The sequence below is a fragment of the Embiotoca jacksoni genome, unplaced genomic scaffold (assembly GCF_022577435.1).
Source record: "Embiotoca jacksoni isolate LCO1_2020_lvr unplaced genomic scaffold, fEmbJac1.0.p SCAF_4, whole genome shotgun sequence".
Taxonomy (NCBI): Eukaryota; Metazoa; Chordata; class Actinopteri; family Embiotocidae; genus Embiotoca; species Embiotoca jacksoni.
In genome coordinates, this window is record NW_027185392.1 from 15,748,992 (window position 1) to 15,769,309 (window position 20,318).

The following is a 20,318-nucleotide window of genomic DNA, read 5'->3' on the forward strand; positions in this document are numbered from 1 at the left end:
TCTTTTCCACGTAGGAGGAGAAATCAAAAACTAAAACCTTCACGAGTAAGCGTTCCAAGTTTCATCGCTTAAACAAAAATCAAGCGTCCGAGTTACTCACCTTTTTGTGACCGTTGGTGTGTGAACATGAACATGAACTTAAACCGGAGCAGATCCACAGTGGAAATCACAAATGTGCACAAACTAAGGGTCACAAAAACTCAGGTTGAACAAGTGACATTATTTCGAATACTTAAAGCTCCTTGTTGTTGGCCCTGCTCTGTGCACGTCACGGTGCTGCACTCTGTTCGCATGCAACAGGAGCTCTCTGATCTCTCTATTATGATGACATACTTAATTCTGTGACAAAATGATATTATAAAAACAGTTGTTTTATTGAGATTAATCAATGAAAAGACTTAAAATCACATTAGTACTGGGGGGGGGGGAGTAAGCTAAATTTATAAAGCAGCCAGCTCAAGAGTAAAAATGTCATGAGAGGAACATCAAGTTTAGAAATCTTTTATTTAACCAGTTAAAATGACAAATATCTGCAGCAGCAGTGTGTGAGATGGTCAGTCGTCATGTGGTGACAGAAAGTAGCTGCAGCTGAACCTTTGGTGAGGAGTTGTGAGCTGGATTTGAGAAAACCGACGAGAATATTTTTGCATTCGCTCGAGACGTCTCCGGGGTCCCGACGCCCATGTTGAGATTCACTGATGGACTCTTCCTGCAAAAATTCTACAAATATAATTACAGTGAAATAACTGGGGAAAAAAAAACCCCATTTACCGGTTTGGTTTACTTTTTCTTCCCCTCATTAACAACAAAAGTAGGATTATCAAGAGCATTTCTGAACGGTCCCGTCAAAGTGACGTCCCCGTTACGAACACCAGTCCGGGTGATTAGTTGCTGCGTGAACATGTAAAGCTTCGAGTTTGCTCGGGTTTATCTGGGTTCGGAGGATCACCAGGGCATGCACGGGTTCGGGCAGTCCCGGATGTACGACTCCAGTTTGCCTTCAGATACTTGCATCAGTGTTGTGTATGTGGTCAACTGAAAAGACAGTAAAAGAGGCAGAAAACTCCCATTTAGACTGAATCCAAGTAGCTTTTGATGTATGAATGAAAAGTGGTGGGCAGAGGCTCACCTTATTTAACACGGGTTTGGTGGAGAGCACGTCGTACAGGGTCTTCAGGGAGATGTTCTAAAAGAGGAAGCGACAGATCAAAGAAGGTGACTGAACGCTTCGATAAAACGGGGATGCAACGGTCAGACACAAAATCACATGACGGTGAGATCATGTATCCCATCTGGATAGGAAGTGCGAGTGGTTATCATCATCATCATCATCATCATCATCAGTACTCACCGTCTGTGTGGTCTGGTTCATGCACTTCATGCCAGGAGTCCTGCGGTCGTCCAGGAACAACGGCTCCTTCCAGTGGTCGTAGTTTGTCTCGAGGACGTACCAGCGTCCCAGCTTCGGGTCGATCCTGAGGGACGGGAAGTAAACGAGAACCTCAGCGTGTGGCGTGCAGATACACGAGTTAAATCTGGTGATCTGAAACCAAAGCCGTCGTCGCTTCCTGTTTGTTCGGGTTTTTCCACAAGAAACGAGGAAGGAAGGCAGCGTCACAGTGACTGTGAATCTACTTTATAACATTTCAAGGTGTGTTGGCAAACTGTATTTTATAGTACATTCCAATTTTTAGTTTGCCGTCGACTACCTCATACGAGCTCATTCTGATGGCGATTTAGCGTACAGAATGTCAAACCCCCACCTCTTCATCCAAGAACGCAAACATCCTGTGACGTTCCCATGAAATGCTCTAAAAGGTCACTGCAGTACTCACTCCAAGACATCGATGCTGAGCAGCCTGGACCGGGTGATGATGCAGCCCTGCCCCGTCTGGTTTCCTCCCAGGATGAAGTAGGCTGGAGCGAGCAGCTTGGTCTGAGCCAGCAGGCTTTTGGCTTCCTCATAGCTGGTGGGAGCAGAACCGGAGTCATTGTTTGGGTGGAAATGTGGTCACTTGATCTGAAACATTCAGTCACCTCAAGTTCCTCAACTCTCCATTCCTCTGAATGAAAGTTTAAAACTATTCAATCTGATTTTGTCTTTCAACGTAGTTTTCGGTTTCCCTGATTAAACAGTTTTATTCCATTTTATTTTACTCTATTTAAATCCTATTATTGTGATTTTTTTTTTTTTTTTTTTTAAATGGCCTTGTGTTTCTTTTATATCGTAGTACCTTTTGATTTATTGCGCTAAGCAGCTGCATCACCTCGTTTTTGAAAGGTACTCGTCTTGAAACTAATTATAGCCGTTTACTTTTCCGGTTGCTGAAAGCACCCTGTCAAGACTTCATTGTAATACAAATGTTGTATTTCTCAGCAAATTGTTTCTAAATCCTTATGAAATGATGAATGTATTTTGTTTAAAAAAAAAAAAAAAAAAAACTTTTATAAAGCTTTATCTGAATCTTCTACTTTAAATCAGCTTTTCTGGTGCACTGCAACATTTCACAGCACATTTGCTGCCACCAGACATTTCTATTGGCGTCACGGATAAAAAAAAAAAAAAAAAAAAAAGATCCATCGTACCACTGCTGTGCTGCAGCTCATCCAAAACTCCACAGAGCGGCATCAAACCAATAGCGCGGAGCTTTTACACATAAATTATATTCGAGCATCATGAGTTCACGTAATGCTGTTTAAATAATTTACCACCAGATAACTCGCTGCATTTCACAGAACACAGAGTTTTTAAATCTGGCGTCTGGTGATTCCCGCTCTGGCCCAATTTAGTCATGAGGCTCTTCTCGACTTTTCAAAAGTTACCAGGCTGAATTTAACAAATTCCGATAGAGAGTCATTTCTCCGGGGTTGGGATGGATCAAAACAATGAATCCTTTACGGTAGCAGCTGTAAAACTACTCTCACTGGCAGAAGGGGCGGATCATAGACTGTATAAAAGTAGACGTAGTTCCCAGGTCTGAACAATGAGGCTGATGCTGAAGTGGTATAAACTGCAATACCACAGATTAGTTTTCCTGTGGTCCATCTGGAAATAATTACATCATTAATTAATATTCGGCCTCAAAAAGTTGATATTTAGGGGCGGGGGGGGGGGGGTCTGTTTGATTGACAGTCCTGTGGTGCAGTCAGGTTCCTGCCGCAGGTGGAAATATTAAAAGGGAGATATTAAATACCTGTTTGCATTTTCTAGGACTGATCGGGTGAGAAAGCTCATCCACATCCCGTCTCTTTGTCCCATGATCCACTCCAGGATTCCTGCAAACACGGCGAACAAGTGGTCACAAAACGCGCACCTCGTCTGAAATGCGTGCAGCGCTGACGATAACTCACCAATGTATCCTCCATCGAGGCTGAAGCGCTCGTTCATAGTCAGAGTGAAGATGTGCTTAAAAAGAGAGAAAGCAGGAAAATATATGAAATCCCTCTTGCATCGTGAAAGAGGAAACTCCACTTAAGAGCCGTCGCTCTCCTTAAACCACGTTTAACGCCGACAAGAGTCTTCAGTCACGGTACCAAAATGACTCACGGGCTTGATGCCAGTCAGCATGCCGACGTATCCGGCAAAGTTTGTCGACTTGAAAACCGTCCGGTTGTTTCTCTTAAAATCCAGGTTGACCACGAGAGGCTTCAGCTTGTCACTGATGATCCACGACTTGTTCTTCACGTCCCAGCTGTGAGGAGGCACACAGTCTTTTACCGGTCCGAGTCGCGACCGAGCTTCTACGTTTAAAGTTGGGAAACGGTGACGCTCTTACCCCATGAACAAGCCGAAATCTAGATTCCTGCCGTGAAGGAGGTTGCCTGGGGGAGTTGCAAACGGCATTTCAGGGCCCGTATTTTATGTTGTATTGCTACACCGGTTCTAAACGAACGCACAGCCTGTCGACTCACCTTTGCTGTCTTCTGCAACGATAGAAGTGCACACGGTGAACACCTCGTAGAAGATGTTGAACAAGACAACTTCACCTGAATTATACAAATGAGGAAAACAATGGGCAGAGGTCAGGGAAGCTTTTATCCTGGCAACAGGAAAGTTGTGTGCACAGATATGTATATATGTGCGTGTGTGTTTTTTAATTACCAAGAGGAATCCCTGAAACATCTGCAATCCCTTTGATTTCATCACTAAACGGGTTCGGGAGCGTGTCCGCCATTAAAGGCTGCAGAACATTACAGGAAACGGCGCAATCAGAAAACCTTCCGCGACAACAGAAACCCATCAGGGATTCGTAAGAGAGAATAACACTCACCAGTGTGATGTCAACCAGCTCTATCAGCCTCCCACTGGGCACAAACGCATCCGCCAGGTCTTTGATGGCTTCAATCATGTTGACCAGCTGAAACGGAGACAATCACGAGTTCAAAATAAAAAAAATGAAAAAAAGGTTTCCCGGATTGGAAACGTGTCCTTACGAAGCACGTCGCAACGCGCTCACCTCGTTTTTTTTGTCGCCGATCAGAGCCGCCCACCTCTTCCCGGGCGGCGAGTCGAGGTCCACCGTGTACCAACCGACAGCTCCGCCGAACCTGATCGGAAAGAGAAGCTGTAAAAAAACACAACAACCTGATGTGTGCTGCTGTACATGAAATATTCCATTTGCTGCATTTGTGTTCATTTGAATGCGCTGAATTTGGAGTTCAAAAGCACAACGCGAGGCCGTGCAGGCTCATTAAACCGGTCCAGTAAAATCCTTCTACTTTCAAATTTAGAAAAAAAAATACGTCATTTGACTAAAAAAAAAAATGATTCGTTATCAAAATGCTGAAAATTCCGTTACTTGTCTCCGTTTTCAGCCGGTGACTTTAATACATTTTTTAAAGGAAAAGATTGATTGCTGGATCAAAGAAACAACAACAAAATTAAAGAGTTGAGATTACGCCGCAATGAAAATAGTCATCTTTTGCAGCCCTGGTTTGATCTCTTAAACCGGGCCGGGACATCATTAGACCATCCTGCTTCAGAAATGTAAATGTTAGAAATCTAAATATTAGTTTATGGAATGGAGAAGAGAAAAGCTCATTGAATATATATTTTATTTGAAATCAAATTATCAAAATATGCAACTCTCATTAGACCTTCGGGGATGTGCAACATACACAGCGTACTTCTGTTGTGGTTTTTCATTTAATTCTTTAAAAATTTCAGGAGAAAATAAAACGGAAACACTTCATCCTAAAAGGAAATGCACCAATCTCGTCTGATTTAAGGGGTGCTCTTCCAAATTTGGTTGACTTGCAACATATACAGGTTTATGAAGAATGGTAGCAGAGACATAAATATTGGCATATGTGGTAAATATATGAAATACTGGTCAAATTTCAAAACCAATAAAATAATCATTTCACCAATAACAGCTGCATGTCATTGACACTGACTGACACTGCTCGCTAAAACACCCGCAACTTTTGGAAATGCAAGATACCGGCTCGAAGCCCAGTAGGACTACAACTACCATCATTACTATAAATCTGTCTTTTTGTTCAAATTAATAGTTACTACTTTTCTTTTAAAAAGAAAAGTAAAAAAAAACGTTTGTAGTCCAATAAACAGGCAGGTGTATATTTTCAAATTGCACTGATCTAAAAGCAGAACAAAGCAGCATTTCTTCACACATTGATTGATACATGGCTTTAAGTATTTAACTCATCGTTATCTCCTTAAATTTAGTTTCGGCTGTTTTGAGGGCAGAGCGGAGATAAATAACCCTGATGACATCATCCTTTGTCAAAAGACACGAGACGACTTGTTGTGCGGCGCAAGTACAACAAATTGTGTTTGTGTACCTACGGTAGCAATTGTCCAAGTGTAAACAGCAACCAAAAGAACACAACTACAATGTCTATGTGTACGTATGTATCTGATTTCCCCCCTCGAGAAACTTGGATACGATCATTTACGAGGAGCACTTGAAGGCAGCTGTTGTGTTACAAAACACATCAATTAAACAAAAGACTTTCTCTTCTGCAGACTAACAGCTACTTACGTGGGACCATTTGGTGGATACATCGCCGTCCGGCAGTCTTCCGTATACTGTAAATAAAGGAGTTAAAGCAGTAAGTAACCGGGCTGAAGGAGTCAAAAAAACACAACAACAACAACAACAACAACAACACCCAGACGACTCTGCAGCTTTTTAACAATGTGTGTTAAACCCGCACCAAGCAGAGATGTTCGCTTACCGGCGGTAGAAACTGTGTCAACGTGACAGAGAACAGAGCAGCTAAAAGGAGACAAACACGGGGACCCATTTCTGCACGACTTCACCCGAACCCGTCCAGCGTCGGTTTGTTATGACATGAAGTTTACTGCGGAAGTTGCTGCTGTTTACCTCGTGCCGGTGAGCCGACTTTTACGCAAGACAGGGGAAACCGGAAGTTGTCGAAAAGATACTGGACGTTTTCTGCACAAAGACAAAGGGAATCCATCGTATGCGTCTTAAACTAAAAATAAAAAGGAACAATACTGTTTCTCGTGTTCGTGATAAAAAGCAAGAGCCTCGGATAGAATAATGAAAGTATCTCACAACACCCCTCGTTGGTGGGCCAGTGGTTGTTTCCATACGGAATCGAAAACAAACTCGTGGTCGATTGCATTTACTTCCTCATGTGACACCTGCTCCCTCTGTTTAAATAGTGACCATATGTATTTGCTAACCACCGTTTTGCTTCACTAAGTAACTTTACATTTGGTTTGGTATCAGCTAAATGACACTTTGTGACCACAGCATGGACGGATTATCAAACAAAGTGGGACCTGGGCACAGACATGTAAAACGGCCCCTCCACCCCTCATCTCATAAAGAGGAACAAGACCCTGTAGACTGAAGGAGATCAAAATGAAACAAAAGAACAACCACACACACCATGCAGCTGTGTCGTTTGTAGTAATTTTGTGTCCCCACCTGTGTTATCTTGAAGATGTCTCTTTATAGTTGTCTCTTAACTCGTCCTGGTCATTTGGAGCTCTTTCTAACAGTTTTGCATCTTCTTGTATTCTACGTCGTCTCTTTGCAGTTGTTTCAGAGTCATTTCGTATCTCTTTCTATTATTTTTTAGTCTATTTGTGGTCATTTTATGTCTCATGTGGTTGTTTATTCTCTCTTTTTGGCATGTAAGGACCCCATGTCCCTACAGGCCCAGGGTTCATGGGGTCCTTACATGTGTGGACATACGTGGAGCCGTTCAGTAATCCATCCAGGGGCCAAAGGGACAAACTTGCTCGATTTTGTCTTCCCACATTTTGATTTAAGTGAATTCACCACCTCTTTTGAGTGACATTTATCTTGATTAAATGAAGTCGGTGTAAACATTATATAGTGTCCTGTCGAACTGAGTCGCAGTGTAAATACATTATACATTCTGAGCTCTCCTCAAAGGTTAGTTAAAGGTCAGTTTTTGTAATTGATTGCCCTGTGAATACCAAACACTCACTTGTAGTATATATTATCATTTGACTGAATATTTAATCAACACACACAAGTAGAAAATGCAGCAGAAGCATTCTAAGAACACAGAACTTCTATGACCCCAAAAAACAGCAGAGTCAAATCATGGTTAATTATTTACACAGAATCAGCCACTGGGTCATCTGAAACTAATAAAAGTCACCACGGATGTGAACTAGCTTCAAAAACAACAACAACAACAAAAAACACAGTGAAACAGATTTGACCATTGCATGTTTATTAAAAAAAAAAAAAAAAAAGTAAAATCCATGTCAAGTAACCAAAACTGTAAAATCAAGACATTTACAAAGACATGGCAGTCATCCACGAAGTCTTCATTTGCAGTACCTGTCTGCTTTCATTTTGCTCCTCCTGTAATGACAAAAATCACATTTATATTTAATGTTACATTTTGAATTTAAAACCAACCATAAACAAACCGTGACACATTTCTTGTTTTCATAAACATACTTAACTGTGTTTGTGTAAATAACAGGGAATTGTGTTTTCAATAACTCGGAAAGTGCAGCTTTGTTTGGTGTTTTTGTTGCATTTTCATTTCCAGGAGTGACAGATGATAGAACGCATAAACTGTCACCTTATCCTGCTTCTGCACGGAGGATGACGTGAGTGCTCTGCCTTTGTCATTTGTGTTTGAAATCCAAACAAATCAATCCAATATATCACAGCAGGAAGGAAATTCAGAAGATTTATCTGAAGTTTAAAAAGGACACTAACAGAAACATATCATTTACTATTTTATATTATCTAACCTTTCTAATCAAATTGACTGAACTGTCTTCTCTGTACTTCTTTTTTTCTGAGCACACTTTGAACAGCAATATTGAGCAGGTGCAAATTGGACTTTGAATATACAGGAACTGATCTTGACTGCCACCCCCTTACTGTCTTTTTATTATACGGTGTGTGAATATACAAGATCGTCTTTAATGCCATTTAAATTCAACACAAATCTGAGTGCATCCTCTGAAGTGAAAACCCTCCGCTGACAGTTTGACTCTAATAACTTCTTGCGTAAACGTTCTTTTAAAAGAAAAGACATTTACTGGAGAGTGCTTATTTAAAAAGAAAAACTACTAGTGTTGACAATAATGAGCTTATTATCTCACCTGTCAAGCAACGTTTCGTGAAACTTTCCATCCGTTCGGGCTTTCTTTAGTGTGAAGCTGTCGCCCTCATTAACCCTGAGTCGCCGGTCTTGAAAACTCTGAAACTTCTTCCTGTAATTCAAGCAGCAACATTAATCAGACTATTACAAAAAAGGATATGCAAAGGTAAATAACTCCTTATCGAAATCAAAACACACTCAAACATAGACTCAAAATTACAGAAATGTTCACACACTTATCCTGTTTGAGAACTGACACTGAAGCTCTAAGCAGCTCAATCTTAAGAAAAATAAAAATAAAATCCAGATAATACACCCAAGTATTAACTAAAGCAGACTATTTAAATGTTGACAGTGGCAGCTAAACAGCAAAAGTGGCTAAGCTGAGCAGCTGCCACAAAGCGACATGTACATTCAGCAAAGTGAGGAGGTTTTACTGGGGATGGAGAAGTTTCCTTTTTATTAATAGGGATGTCAGCCTGAATTTATACGTGTATCTAAATACACTACAGCTTCAGCAGGTACCACTGCACTCTGTGACATAACAACATATAAATATGACGAACAATTATTCAAACGGAAGCTATCTTCACAAAATATTGAAATATCTTGGACAATAGTGCTTTAAAGAGCAGAAGCATCTTGTCACAAATTTCTCTGATATCGAGTTTCCCTCCGCTCTGCCTGTATTTTATGATTCCCGAGTTGCACTCCATCCTGAGAGGCATTTCAGATACTAAACACTACATCAACACCCAGGCTCAAGGGCAGACATTATCAACATGTCAGCATGATGACTCCATTTCCCCAGCATTCATCTAAAAACAAATAATAGAGCAGGAAAACAAGCCAAAGCGTGCCAAGCTAACAGCAGCCTCAGACATCTCACCTGGAACTTAATAGAGCACCGACAGGCGGCGTATAGAAAACACTTAAAGCAACGGAAGCCAAAACATGGTGTCGCCTGCTGTCTCTTCTAACAGCAGACCATCACTTTGCGCCTTTAAGGCATGGGATTGATGAGGCGGAAGCTTAAAGGCGTGATCTCATATCCAGGCGTGTTATTTTGTTGTCAGTGTTGTCAGTGCAGACTGACAAACTGAGAACAATAGACATCACAGCTTGTTTTTCCCTCTATCGGAATGAAATGCTTTAATTTTAGAGGACGCTGCAAGGTGTCCTGCTTAAACTGTAAAATGTCAAACTGTTGCGATGCACGAAGCGTGATTCACAACAGCTTAAAGGACAAATTCCTCTCGCTGTGTGGATGTTTACAAGGAAATAGTGTCAGCCCGTGTTACTGACGGAAAACAAGAACGTGAGTAACAGAAAACAACACATACAGAGAGGCCAGAAAAACAAAATCAACACAACCGTCCTGGAACATAACAACAAAGTAGTAAAACATTTGAATTGTAACTGTGTCATTAAGGAGTGGATTACGCTTCCGTCATTTTTGAGGCAATATGGTTGAGTTGAGCCTTTTATAGTCCCGTTAAATGAATCAAGTGTGTGGACTCACAACCTCTCGCTGACTGAATACATATGTTGATTCTCACTAGCAGTGGAGGAACAAGTATTTAGATCATTTACGTAAACCTGCAGTGTGGAAGTTGTATCGCCCCCTTCTGCCAGCGACAATAATTACAACAGCACTGTGCTTCTATCACACGCTCTGCAGCAGCCTTCGCCATCGCAGCTGTAAAACTGTAAATAAAGTGTGGATAAATGAAATATACGGCTTCACAAACCCCCACAATAGAACTTGTTTCACGCTCAGATTTTGATCCATTCGGTCCGATAAGATTTGAAAAGTCTAAAAAAAAGCCAAACGATTGAACTGGAAGTTAGCTGAGTCGGCCAACAGAAGTCTCTGGTGCTCATGATCTGCCCATAGAGCACACTGTCAAATACACAGAGATTTATTTATCTGGCAGTGACAGGCTTCATTTGCAGTGTAAACTCAGACCTTCATTTATATGTATAAGTCCTGTACTAAAGTGAAAGTAGCAGTTTTACAATATCAAAGAATTCATACTTACAGTACATGCAGGATAACAAGTATCAGAAAATATGATTGAACTATCAAAAGTGAAAGTACTTATTAAGCAAGTACAACAGATCATGTCTTTGTCATAAATACTGTAATATCATTAAATATGCAAAGAGATCGTTTAATGTTGTAGTAAGCAGTGAAGGTGGAGCTACCTTTCACCACTTTTTGTTCTGTTGAGTAGTTTAATCTACGACAATAGTTCACACTAAAACTAAAAACGTCACTTGCGAAGTTACTGCAGCTGTCAGATTAATGCAGCAGAGTAGAAACGACAACATTGCCCTCTGAATTAGGAAGTAGTAGTTACCTTAAAATTGTAGTAAAGTGCAGCACTGCAGAAAAAGTAATTGTTCCATTTCCCTTCTGACAACCAATTTAAATAGGTTGGAGATTCACTTTTTTCTTTGTTTATTACAGGGAACTTATATCTTATTCACTATGTATTTAACATGCATGTAAATAACTACAGCCCCTCCTCCCAGTGCCCTAATTTGAAAGCACTTGGGAGAAATATGCTCTGATTGGCTTTTAACTGCACATTAAATGCAGCACAAACTGAACTGAGTGAATAAAAGACAAGGTAATTATAACATTATATGCAGAGAGAGTCCAACATGGGTTCCCTTCATTTGTTTTTGATTGGGTTGCTTATGTATTAAATGAGAACTGGAGCTATAAACAGTAGAGGTTACGTACACATAATTGATCTCGCAGGACTTCACGTTGCCCCGGTCCTCATCTGCAATGTCATCCTTATGCTTGACCTCTCGTTCCGCACTCATTCGGATCTGCTCATCATTTGGGAGGGGGGGAAAAGAAAAAAAAAAAAAAAAAAACAGAGAGAGGGAGACGATGTATGTTACATATCAATACCTTGAACTCCCCTGAAGTGAGGTCATAAACTCCCCCCCCCTCCATCTCAACAGTCAGATCCCCACAGAGACCGCATGCTTAAAAATCAAAGGATTAACATGCAACCTTGTGGAAGAACACCATTTACACATCACCTTCACCATCTCGCCGTCCCCCGCTGTCTTGCTCGTGGCCGCGATGTCCCCACTGTCACTGTAGGAGATGAAGCAGCTATTTGCTGCCATGAGAGCCATTTTGCCCTGAGGCAGAGCAGAAAGCAAACAGAGGAGGAGGCAGTAGATTAGACAGAACTGCGGTGGGATTGGTTGTTGTGACAGGCATGAAAGGTTGCCCGATATTTGATGTAAAATAGTCTCAAGGTTGAGCCGGGCAAGTTGTTTGTAGTTTCAACAAAGCATCAAGGCGGGCAGTGTGCTGTAGTAATAAGGAAGATGCATTCTGCATAATGAGTTGGTGGCTGCATCTAAATACGTCCTCTCATGGGGTAAACATCGGCCACGAAATGTGCTGTAAAGAGGAAGGGGAAGATGTAAATAAAAACTAGTCTAGTCCTCTTTTATGCAACTTTGAACTCTAATTCAAACACTAATTGTTGGTAATATGGGCGTTACAGAAAAGCTACGTTTTTACAAAATCGTCTGTACAATATTTATTTCAACATTCTTTGAGTTCTCATGTAGTTTAGTTCCACTTTAACCTACAATGGAAAGTAACGATTATATTTATAATCAATGAATCTGCTGATAGTTCCCTTGAGTAATCAGGCTATTTTAATCTACAAAAAAAAAAGAGATAAATGCTCATTCCAGTTTACCTACACCCAAGTTAACATATTCAAATGTACTGATTTATCAAACCAAACAAAAATCTAAATGACAAACAAAAACATGGAATATTCACATTTGATAATCTGCGCTTTTGCTTTAAAAATGCCTAAAATTATTAATCATGCACAAAATATGTGATGATTGATTTCTTCATTATTCAGCTGTTTGCTTTAGCTGTAATTAAACCACAACCTGGTGAATAGAGTTTACAGTAACATTTACAACATTTATATAGTAGCTATTGTTTGTTTTCCTACTTTGATGTGACCTGTTATCTTTGTGTATGTTTTTATCTTGTATAGTATAAAGCAACCGAGAGCTACTAACAACAAATCACCCGACAAATTAGTCTATTTCCTCAAATGTGTCAACAAACTCAGCCAACAAGTAACACAACATTCAAACATACTACATAATAAATAAAAAACCCAATTGCATATGGTGATAGCGAACAAATAAAAAGGTGCCATTAAGTTCATGTCCCTGTCTTTAAAAGGTATCAACACAATCTAACAGCACCCCCCCGCCCCTTCAGACAATGAAGCCACACAGTAATGGGACTGAAGGAGAAAACAAACAGCAGAGTGCCCTGAGTGATTGTCAGCAGGCATTGTGATGATGAAAGCAATTCAAATTCATCTTAATCAAGATGTCTTCAGCAGTTAGTGTGGTTCACACCCGTCCAGTCTCTAGTGAGGTCCGATGCCGGCATCACTTCAACATGTGGGAGTCCTGTTTAGATCTACAGCGGTTCTGAGTAGAAACTTTATATTGGTATGGAGGTAAATACATTAAAAAAAAAAAAGGGACAGAATGCATGTTATTACTGGACTAGTGGCTTACATAGATTAAGGAGAAGATGTACTCACACCCTGGAAGACTGGTTCCCATTGTTCCCTGGAGCCGATGGCATCAGAGCGCCCCACCACCAAACCCTCAGAGTTGATGCCCAGGTACTTTCCGTAACCAGACTTCAAGGCTACCCTGCAACAGCAAGAAATACCAAGTGAATTTATTCTACTCGAATATTCAAAACATGTTGGCTTTTCCCACAGAATGTTTTTCTTAGTGGCAACAAATGTTCAATAACATTAGAGTGTGAATCTGAGATCCATCTCTGAAACTAATGCAAAAGAAAAGCTCTGTAACAGGCAGCATATCTTCAAGGATTGATTGTCCAGGGCTTGGTAAATTACTTGTGTACCATCTAGACAATAGAGGCAGCTCCTTAATATAAAACACAGAAATGAGGTAATAAATCTACTGGTGATGGATGTAAAAACAAAGTGCAGTTTGTCTTTGCATGCTCACCGTGTGTCTGAGACCTTGATGGCAGTGAACTGTTCTGGAGGGTCTGGTCCTTCATCATCTGAAAAATAGAAAACAAAGTTTACCTTTACTTGCTGGTACTGCAGTTCAGCTTGTTTAAGTGTTACTTAGTTTTTTTTCCTTTTAATTAGGGCTCGGCGATATGGACAAACTCAAATATCAGGATACGTTTGACCTAATACTTCGATACCAATATTGCGAAAGTATTGTGGGGATAACCATCTGTACTCACATAAAATATTTACACAACAACATTATGAATAAATAATCATCAGTAATGTGAATATCCTTACTAAATGGGTAATACAAATAATAGAACAGCTAAAATAGTTTGGTAAATTCTGGAAATTACATCATTTTACAGAAATGCAGCCTTTACAACCAGGAAAAGACAACACTAATATGAGACCATATCTAGTTTCATATAGGCTCGGTATCGTTCAAAAGTTTTTGAAACCGGTACCGATACCTTGACTTAATACTTTTCTTGAAAACAAGTTTATAAAATTCGCTTAATAAACAAGAAAATTACATCAGACATTTCAGTTCAAATCTTTTGTTTTCGTGCAGTTGAGAGGGGGAGAGTGTAACCCAGGTTCATTTCTGTAGCTACAATTCACAGATGTTCCCCAAATGCCTCACGAGAGCTGTCGCTAGATAATACAAATTACTGACGTACCCTAAATGCTTCACACGCTATTAGTAGATACGAGCTACATGGCTGCACACAGAGACGCTGCCAGTTACTGACGCACATGCGACTCAGAAAGGTATGTGGCCAAAGATTAGTTTGAAAATAAAGTGTTTTAAAGTAAGATTTGGATCATTTGAAACTGCCTGAGTGTATCTCCTGTGAGCAGATCGCTCAAATACAGCCGACAGTACGTACTGTAAATGCAGTGACTCACTGATGCTCGTGAGATTTATTTTTGTCTAAGCAAAGCAAGTCATGTGTTTTAAATCTGTTTTAAAACACAAAAAATGAATGTTGCCGAATTTGGTAACAAATGATGCGTTTTTTTGGGCTTTTGATACTGATGCAATTTGTTCGGTGCCACCCGTAGTTTTTTCCTTCTTTACCCAATCTGAGTTCAGTCGTTATCCTTTATTTGCAGTTTGTAAGTTTAATGTTTTTTTAAATGTTGGACTTTTTATGCTTCTATTGTCTTGTGTACACAGGTCACAAATACATAAGAGAGTGGACTGGTCACACCTCCGGTATAATTAGGTCTAAATGTTAAATGAATTAATTATTAGTCTCCTGTTCACTTGTTAAAAGTAAGAAAAACATTGCAGTGAGCTAACAACTAAGTTAAAATATATCTGGGTGCACGCCTTTGACCGGCAATCATACTCTGGACTCTGATCTTCTCATTTTGACAGAAAAAGCTTTTGTAACGCAAAAAACTAAATTTTGTACTTAATTATTTACTTTGAAACAATTATGCGCGTCTCTTAAAATGTGTGTAATTTCTTCAGACGCAGTATATCCTTAAAACCTGCTTCATGTTTTACTTATGCAGTCTTGTAATTAATAATGCAGACCCTCTGGTGTGGTGCTGATCTGGGTCCAGTTCACCAGCATGAGACATTTATGAGAACACATGGAAGGAACTGCTTTGTTGCATTTAAATGTTTTATTTTACACTGAGATCTCCTGTGATTCCATAAAACTGCGGCTTGTGATTGGGCCACTTTGTGACCTTTACAATAAATTAAAGCTTTGAGAAATGTGTAGTGTGTCCCACAGACATCCAATCAAGGTGGAGCAGAGTCTGAGATACTAACCAGGACAGCGTTAATAAAGCAGAAGGCACGTAGGCTGCTATTTCTAAAAACGGACTATCTTTGGAATATGTCAGACTTTGACCTTCTGAGTTGGCTGAGCATATTTCCTTTGACCTGCAGGTGAATGTGAACATTTTTTGCAGCTTTCTGAAAGGCTATATCCTCCTCAGTGGCTGCTGTGCAGGAAATCCAGTAAAGAGAGGGAAATCTCTAATCTCCCTTTTTCTACTGCTAGCTCATGTCTTCTTTCATCTCTTAGAAATGGGCTTATGTGCAGGCAGAGGATGAGGACCTACTCAGGGAATTGGGATGTTTCAATCTCCCAGCCATTCTCACTGAAAAGGGAGCTGAATTAATTGTTGGTGGTGTATCCCCCGGGCAGACTGTTTTTCCCTCAGAAGTGCCTGAAGGCAGAAACTAGTAAAAAAAAAACTCAGACCTTGCTCTGTCCTTCTCCTCAACTCAACCCCTGCTCAGCCTTTTCAGTCTGCTGTGTGGGTTTAATGCTTAAATGCTTACTGCTTTGTGGACAGAAGGCAGCCCCCTTCTTCATCCTCACAGTGCCTGAAGCATACAGTAAACGCAACCCCAAAATTAAGTTTTAAGTTCTTTTTGTACGACTGTGGGTAAGTGAGCAGGTGTAGACTTTTCATCTTCATTTGAAGTGCAGACAAACTAAAAGGTAGAAGAGCTCATTGCACTGCAATTTCTTCCAGGTAAAGTCCCTCTTCTTTCTTTTGTACTACACACACAGTTCTTACTTCTCTGGAAATGGTCAAATGGCTGAAATCAGCATTCTTATATAATACATAGTATTTTACACAAAGTCACATATAAAATAATCTAAATGTTCTCAAATATTGTGCATTATTTTTAGACAGACTTCAAACAAGGACTGCACCTCTATATTTTTCTGTCAATTATTTTATGGTTTCCCAATTAAAACTTTTGTTTATGAAATATCATACAAACACAGGTGACAGTAAATGTTCTTTTAATTGGCTGATTATGAATTTACAAATGATTGCAGCACTATTTAAATAATGTAAAACTAAAACCCACAAAAATGCTAGCTTTCAAACTAGAATATGTTTGAAATCATTTACATCACCATATGATCATCTGAACAATGATGTAAAATAACTCTTCCTGGGTTCAGAGGATTATTTGTTATTTGTGACCTTAAATTACCATGAAACACTACAGAAGCTAGCCTTTAATTGCCCTTAATGAGTCTCTGGCAATTATTTGCTTAAAAATACACATTAGAGTATAAAACAAAATATTTGTATATATATATATATATATATATATATATGTATATCATAAAATATTAATTGTGAAAAATGAAACTGTACAAATTGTGGGCATCAGCAGTCAGAAGTAGCACATGATGCCAACTAACAAACTGCACCATCAAAAAGAGAATATCTTATAATAAGTGTTATTGCATACAGCTCAAAAACAGATTTCAGTGTGAAAATCTGATTCTCCTGTATGTATGGAATACAATGATAGAGTACAGGGTTCGACACACACCCACATTAAAATGTATACTGTACTGAGAAAAAACAATGACCCGCATGTAAGAGCTGAACCTCTAAAATAGCGGAGTCAAATTTTTAAGTAACTCCAGTCTCTCGACTTACCTTTGTGTGGTGCACCAACTGTAAAGAGTCCAGTATCCAGAGCATGGATGTAAGAGTTGTTCTGCATCTCTATGGCAACCGTTCCTGTAATTTCCCCAAAGCCACTGACAGTCCACCAACCACCTAGTGAGCAGAAAGACCCCTGTCAGAGGGGAAATAATACAGCCCACTACTGTGCAGATGGTAGCTAGAGTCGTGTCAGAGCACAACATCTACTCAGAGTAAACTGCAGATAGAAATCATGTGCTTTAAGGACAAAAATTGGTTGCTGAAATCACATTTTTATCGAAGTAGAATTACAGTATTCAGCATTGGCAGACATATAACATTTCTTTTACCAGGGGCTTGAAGCTTAGTGAGGTTGTACCAGGGTTTTTGCATCAGTAATGTTTGTACAAAAAACAACACGTATGACTTAAAACATTACCAGTTTAGAAATGTGAAATGCTGAGATGTTTCTCAATCTAAGTTCACTCAATTGTAAATATAGCTATATATATATATGTAGATTTTGTGGTCGTTAAAAAATGAAATATTGGTTGGTGTTTACATGCCACGATTACAGAATTATTAAACCTCTCTAACATTTTCCTCTTAATATTCAAAACAAAAAAAAGTTCTTAAAAGACTTCCCGTTCATTTGAGAGATTTCTAAAAGAAGTGGAAGATATTTGGTGTACTTGTCTCACTGAAATCATGTCAGCTGTTTACATAATAAAATAATACTGGATGGTGAGTGGACAGATTACAGTATATCTCAAATATAAAATGTCTTTAAATGGCTGCCTGTGGTCACTTCTGAAACACATACCAATTATATCAGGTTTTTCCTCCTCGTCTGCAGCTTTTCGCTTCCTATCTTTGTGCTTCTTCTTCTTCCTGTTGGAAGAAAAATAAAATAAATGCTCAGAAATGTTTTCATATGTAATTAGGTGACAAAACATTTAATTACACAGGTAGACTTTGCAAACATATAGATTTAGACTCTGAAAGTTGGCGAGTTAATTTCTAGAAAGGTAAATACATTTTATTGAAATGCAACTACAAGTCTCTTAACAATAAATCAGAGTTATCATTTAGTATTCAATTTAAAGGAACGTTCTAAGATGTGAGCTTCTGCACTTTCACCTAAATCCAAAACAAATTGCAAACAAAGTGAAAGATGTATTAAATTAAATTCTTATAATCTCTTGCAAACAATCAAATGTAAATAAGAAACGCTGCGAAACAGCAGCAGCAAACCAAAGTTTTGATATTTCGTTGCAAGTGGTTCATAACTTTATAATATGAAAATAAATCCTGTTTGAATTCACATGTTCATGTAAGAGTCAACACAGTGGATGCATTGTTCTTTTAATGAAGTTAGTGGCGTGTACTGTACTTTCTAGACAGGGCAGCTTGTGTTTTCTCGGTAGTTATCTCTCAGGTTTCTTTGACTTTTTGTGTGTAGTCACATATACAAACTGAACAAATGTTTCTACAGCTTCATCATGTCCAATAAACAATATATTACATGATCTCTGATTTAAAAACGCCGACCAGATGCTGTGGCGACGTGACCTGTCGGGACCTTCATGTAACTTAATGAACACGTTTGTATTTGTTCTTCCGACTCACCAAAAACGTCTGGAACAACGCTACTCGTATTATTTTTTGACGCTTTAGTAAAAGTAGTTTGCAGTCGTTATATTTATATTCACCTCTAGACACGGTGAAATGGTTCAGCGTTAATTTATTCAATGTTGATGTCGGTCCTGAGGCAACGCGTAGACACGGTTAGATAAAAGTGCCGTCACGTGAGCGAGCCTCAAGCAAGCCGACTCGTTTTTTGTTTTTTTTTTTGTTTTAAATTGCGCCAAAGGTTTCCCTCTTTTACTCTGCGGAGAATTTGCTTGACAGAAGTCAAACCGGATCAAAGGAGCCGCGCAGAGGAGGAAAGCAACGTTGTTGCGTGTGTTGTCCGTGTCATTCAGCCTGGCCGAGCATTTTAGCTGAAGCTCGAGAAACCCAAATAGTTCGTCGGGAATAAGAGTGCAGCTGACTTGAATTGATGATACTAAGGAGGATATATTTTTTTTTTAAAAAAAGAAGCTTACCCTTTGTTTAGACCTTTCAAAACCAGTTTGGTTGATTTTACGTGTGAATATTCGGCCATTTCGTCACCTAACGCTAGCGGTTAGCACGACTAGTAAACAAGAGTGCTGTTTCCGATTCAGTACGGAAGCGGCGGAGGTACATTCAAAGCCTGACCGAAACTCGTCCAACACACGGTCACGTTAAAATAATCAGGTTACGTCCAACTACCTACTAACCTACTTTGAGGAAAGTGTTCCAAAACACTTGAATATCTTCTTACACTTTATTGTACAAAGTGACCTACAAATAGAACCGCTCCTACTGTAATGTGATCCTTTCAGCTACAGTGTTGTCTGAAATAACAGAAGCCTATGTGAAGAAAATGCACTATGATAGAGGTGTTGGTATAAATCTATGGTAATCATTAAAGGTATAATCCCGGGGTGAAGTTTTATTGGCCTATACTGAATTGTGGTGTTCCCGATCACTTTTGTTTCACTTTTAGAGGAAACTTCTAACTCCTTCTAACTTTTGTTATAATTCACAACATGTAGATTCCCATGGTCACCCCTCTCTGTGTCTTTGAGTTATTTTGTAGTTGTTTCTTAGCTGAGTTCAAACTGAGTCTGGTTATAGGATGTACGTATCAACTTGTGACAACAGAGGAGACTAAAACTCCAGTAGACCTTGATCAGACCGGCACACAATATTCCCACAGGTCTTTGTGGTTTGACCTGCCCAACATTTCCAAACTATATTCGAGCTGACTACAAAAGAGCATTGCTGACATTCAGTGTCATGTACATTGTATTAAAATGAACCTAACGTCATCTATCAGATTTAATCATAGCAGATCATAAATCATAACAGTCATCTCCTTCTACAGTATATATCAGGATTGAGGTCAGGGTCTGAAGATTTGGCATTTGACTGTTTTTGCCTGCCCATACATACACTCAGAGACACACACACAAAGACACACACTAAATGTTAAATATTCTTTGAGTCAAACCCCTGAGACCCCTCTCTTAAATGCAAAAACCGTCATACCAATCGAGGTAGGCGGGAGGGGGGGGGGGGGGACCTCAAGGATGCTGTCCTCATCTGACTGTGTATGCTTATGTC

General features: G+C 39.5%; 2 protein-coding genes across 2 annotated transcripts; both read right to left on the bottom strand.

The window, feature by feature from the left end:
• Positions 1–485: 485 nt before the first annotated feature.
• asah1b (N-acylsphingosine amidohydrolase (acid ceramidase) 1b) lies at positions 486–6,321 on the bottom strand. The gene is made up of 14 exons (XM_069167776.1): positions 6,202–6,321; positions 6,006–6,052; positions 4,458–4,548; positions 4,272–4,358; positions 4,103–4,181; positions 3,913–3,987; positions 3,777–3,822; positions 3,548–3,692; positions 3,352–3,406; positions 3,195–3,276; positions 1,836–1,967; positions 1,352–1,475; positions 1,130–1,186; positions 486–1,035 (listed from the first exon to the last, which is right to left on the bottom strand). Exons 1-14 carry the CDS (start codon positions 6,268–6,270, stop codon positions 946–948), a joined length of 1,179 nt encoding a protein of 392 aa, XP_069023877.1. The 5' UTR covers positions 6,271–6,321; the 3' UTR covers positions 486–945.
• A 1,366-nt stretch (positions 6,322–7,687) lies between these two features.
• On the bottom strand, positions 7,688–19,335 carry frg1 (FSHD region gene 1). The gene is made up of 9 exons (XM_069167930.1): positions 19,214–19,335; positions 17,929–17,996; positions 17,118–17,240; positions 13,663–13,720; positions 13,221–13,335; positions 11,659–11,763; positions 11,348–11,439; positions 8,597–8,707; positions 7,688–7,838 (listed from the first exon to the last, which is right to left on the bottom strand). The coding sequence occupies exons 1-9, from the start codon at positions 19,270–19,272 to the stop codon at positions 7,802–7,804; spliced, it is 768 nt and encodes a 255-aa protein (XP_069024031.1). The 5' UTR covers positions 19,273–19,335; the 3' UTR covers positions 7,688–7,801.
• Positions 19,336–20,318: the final 983 nt, after the last annotated feature.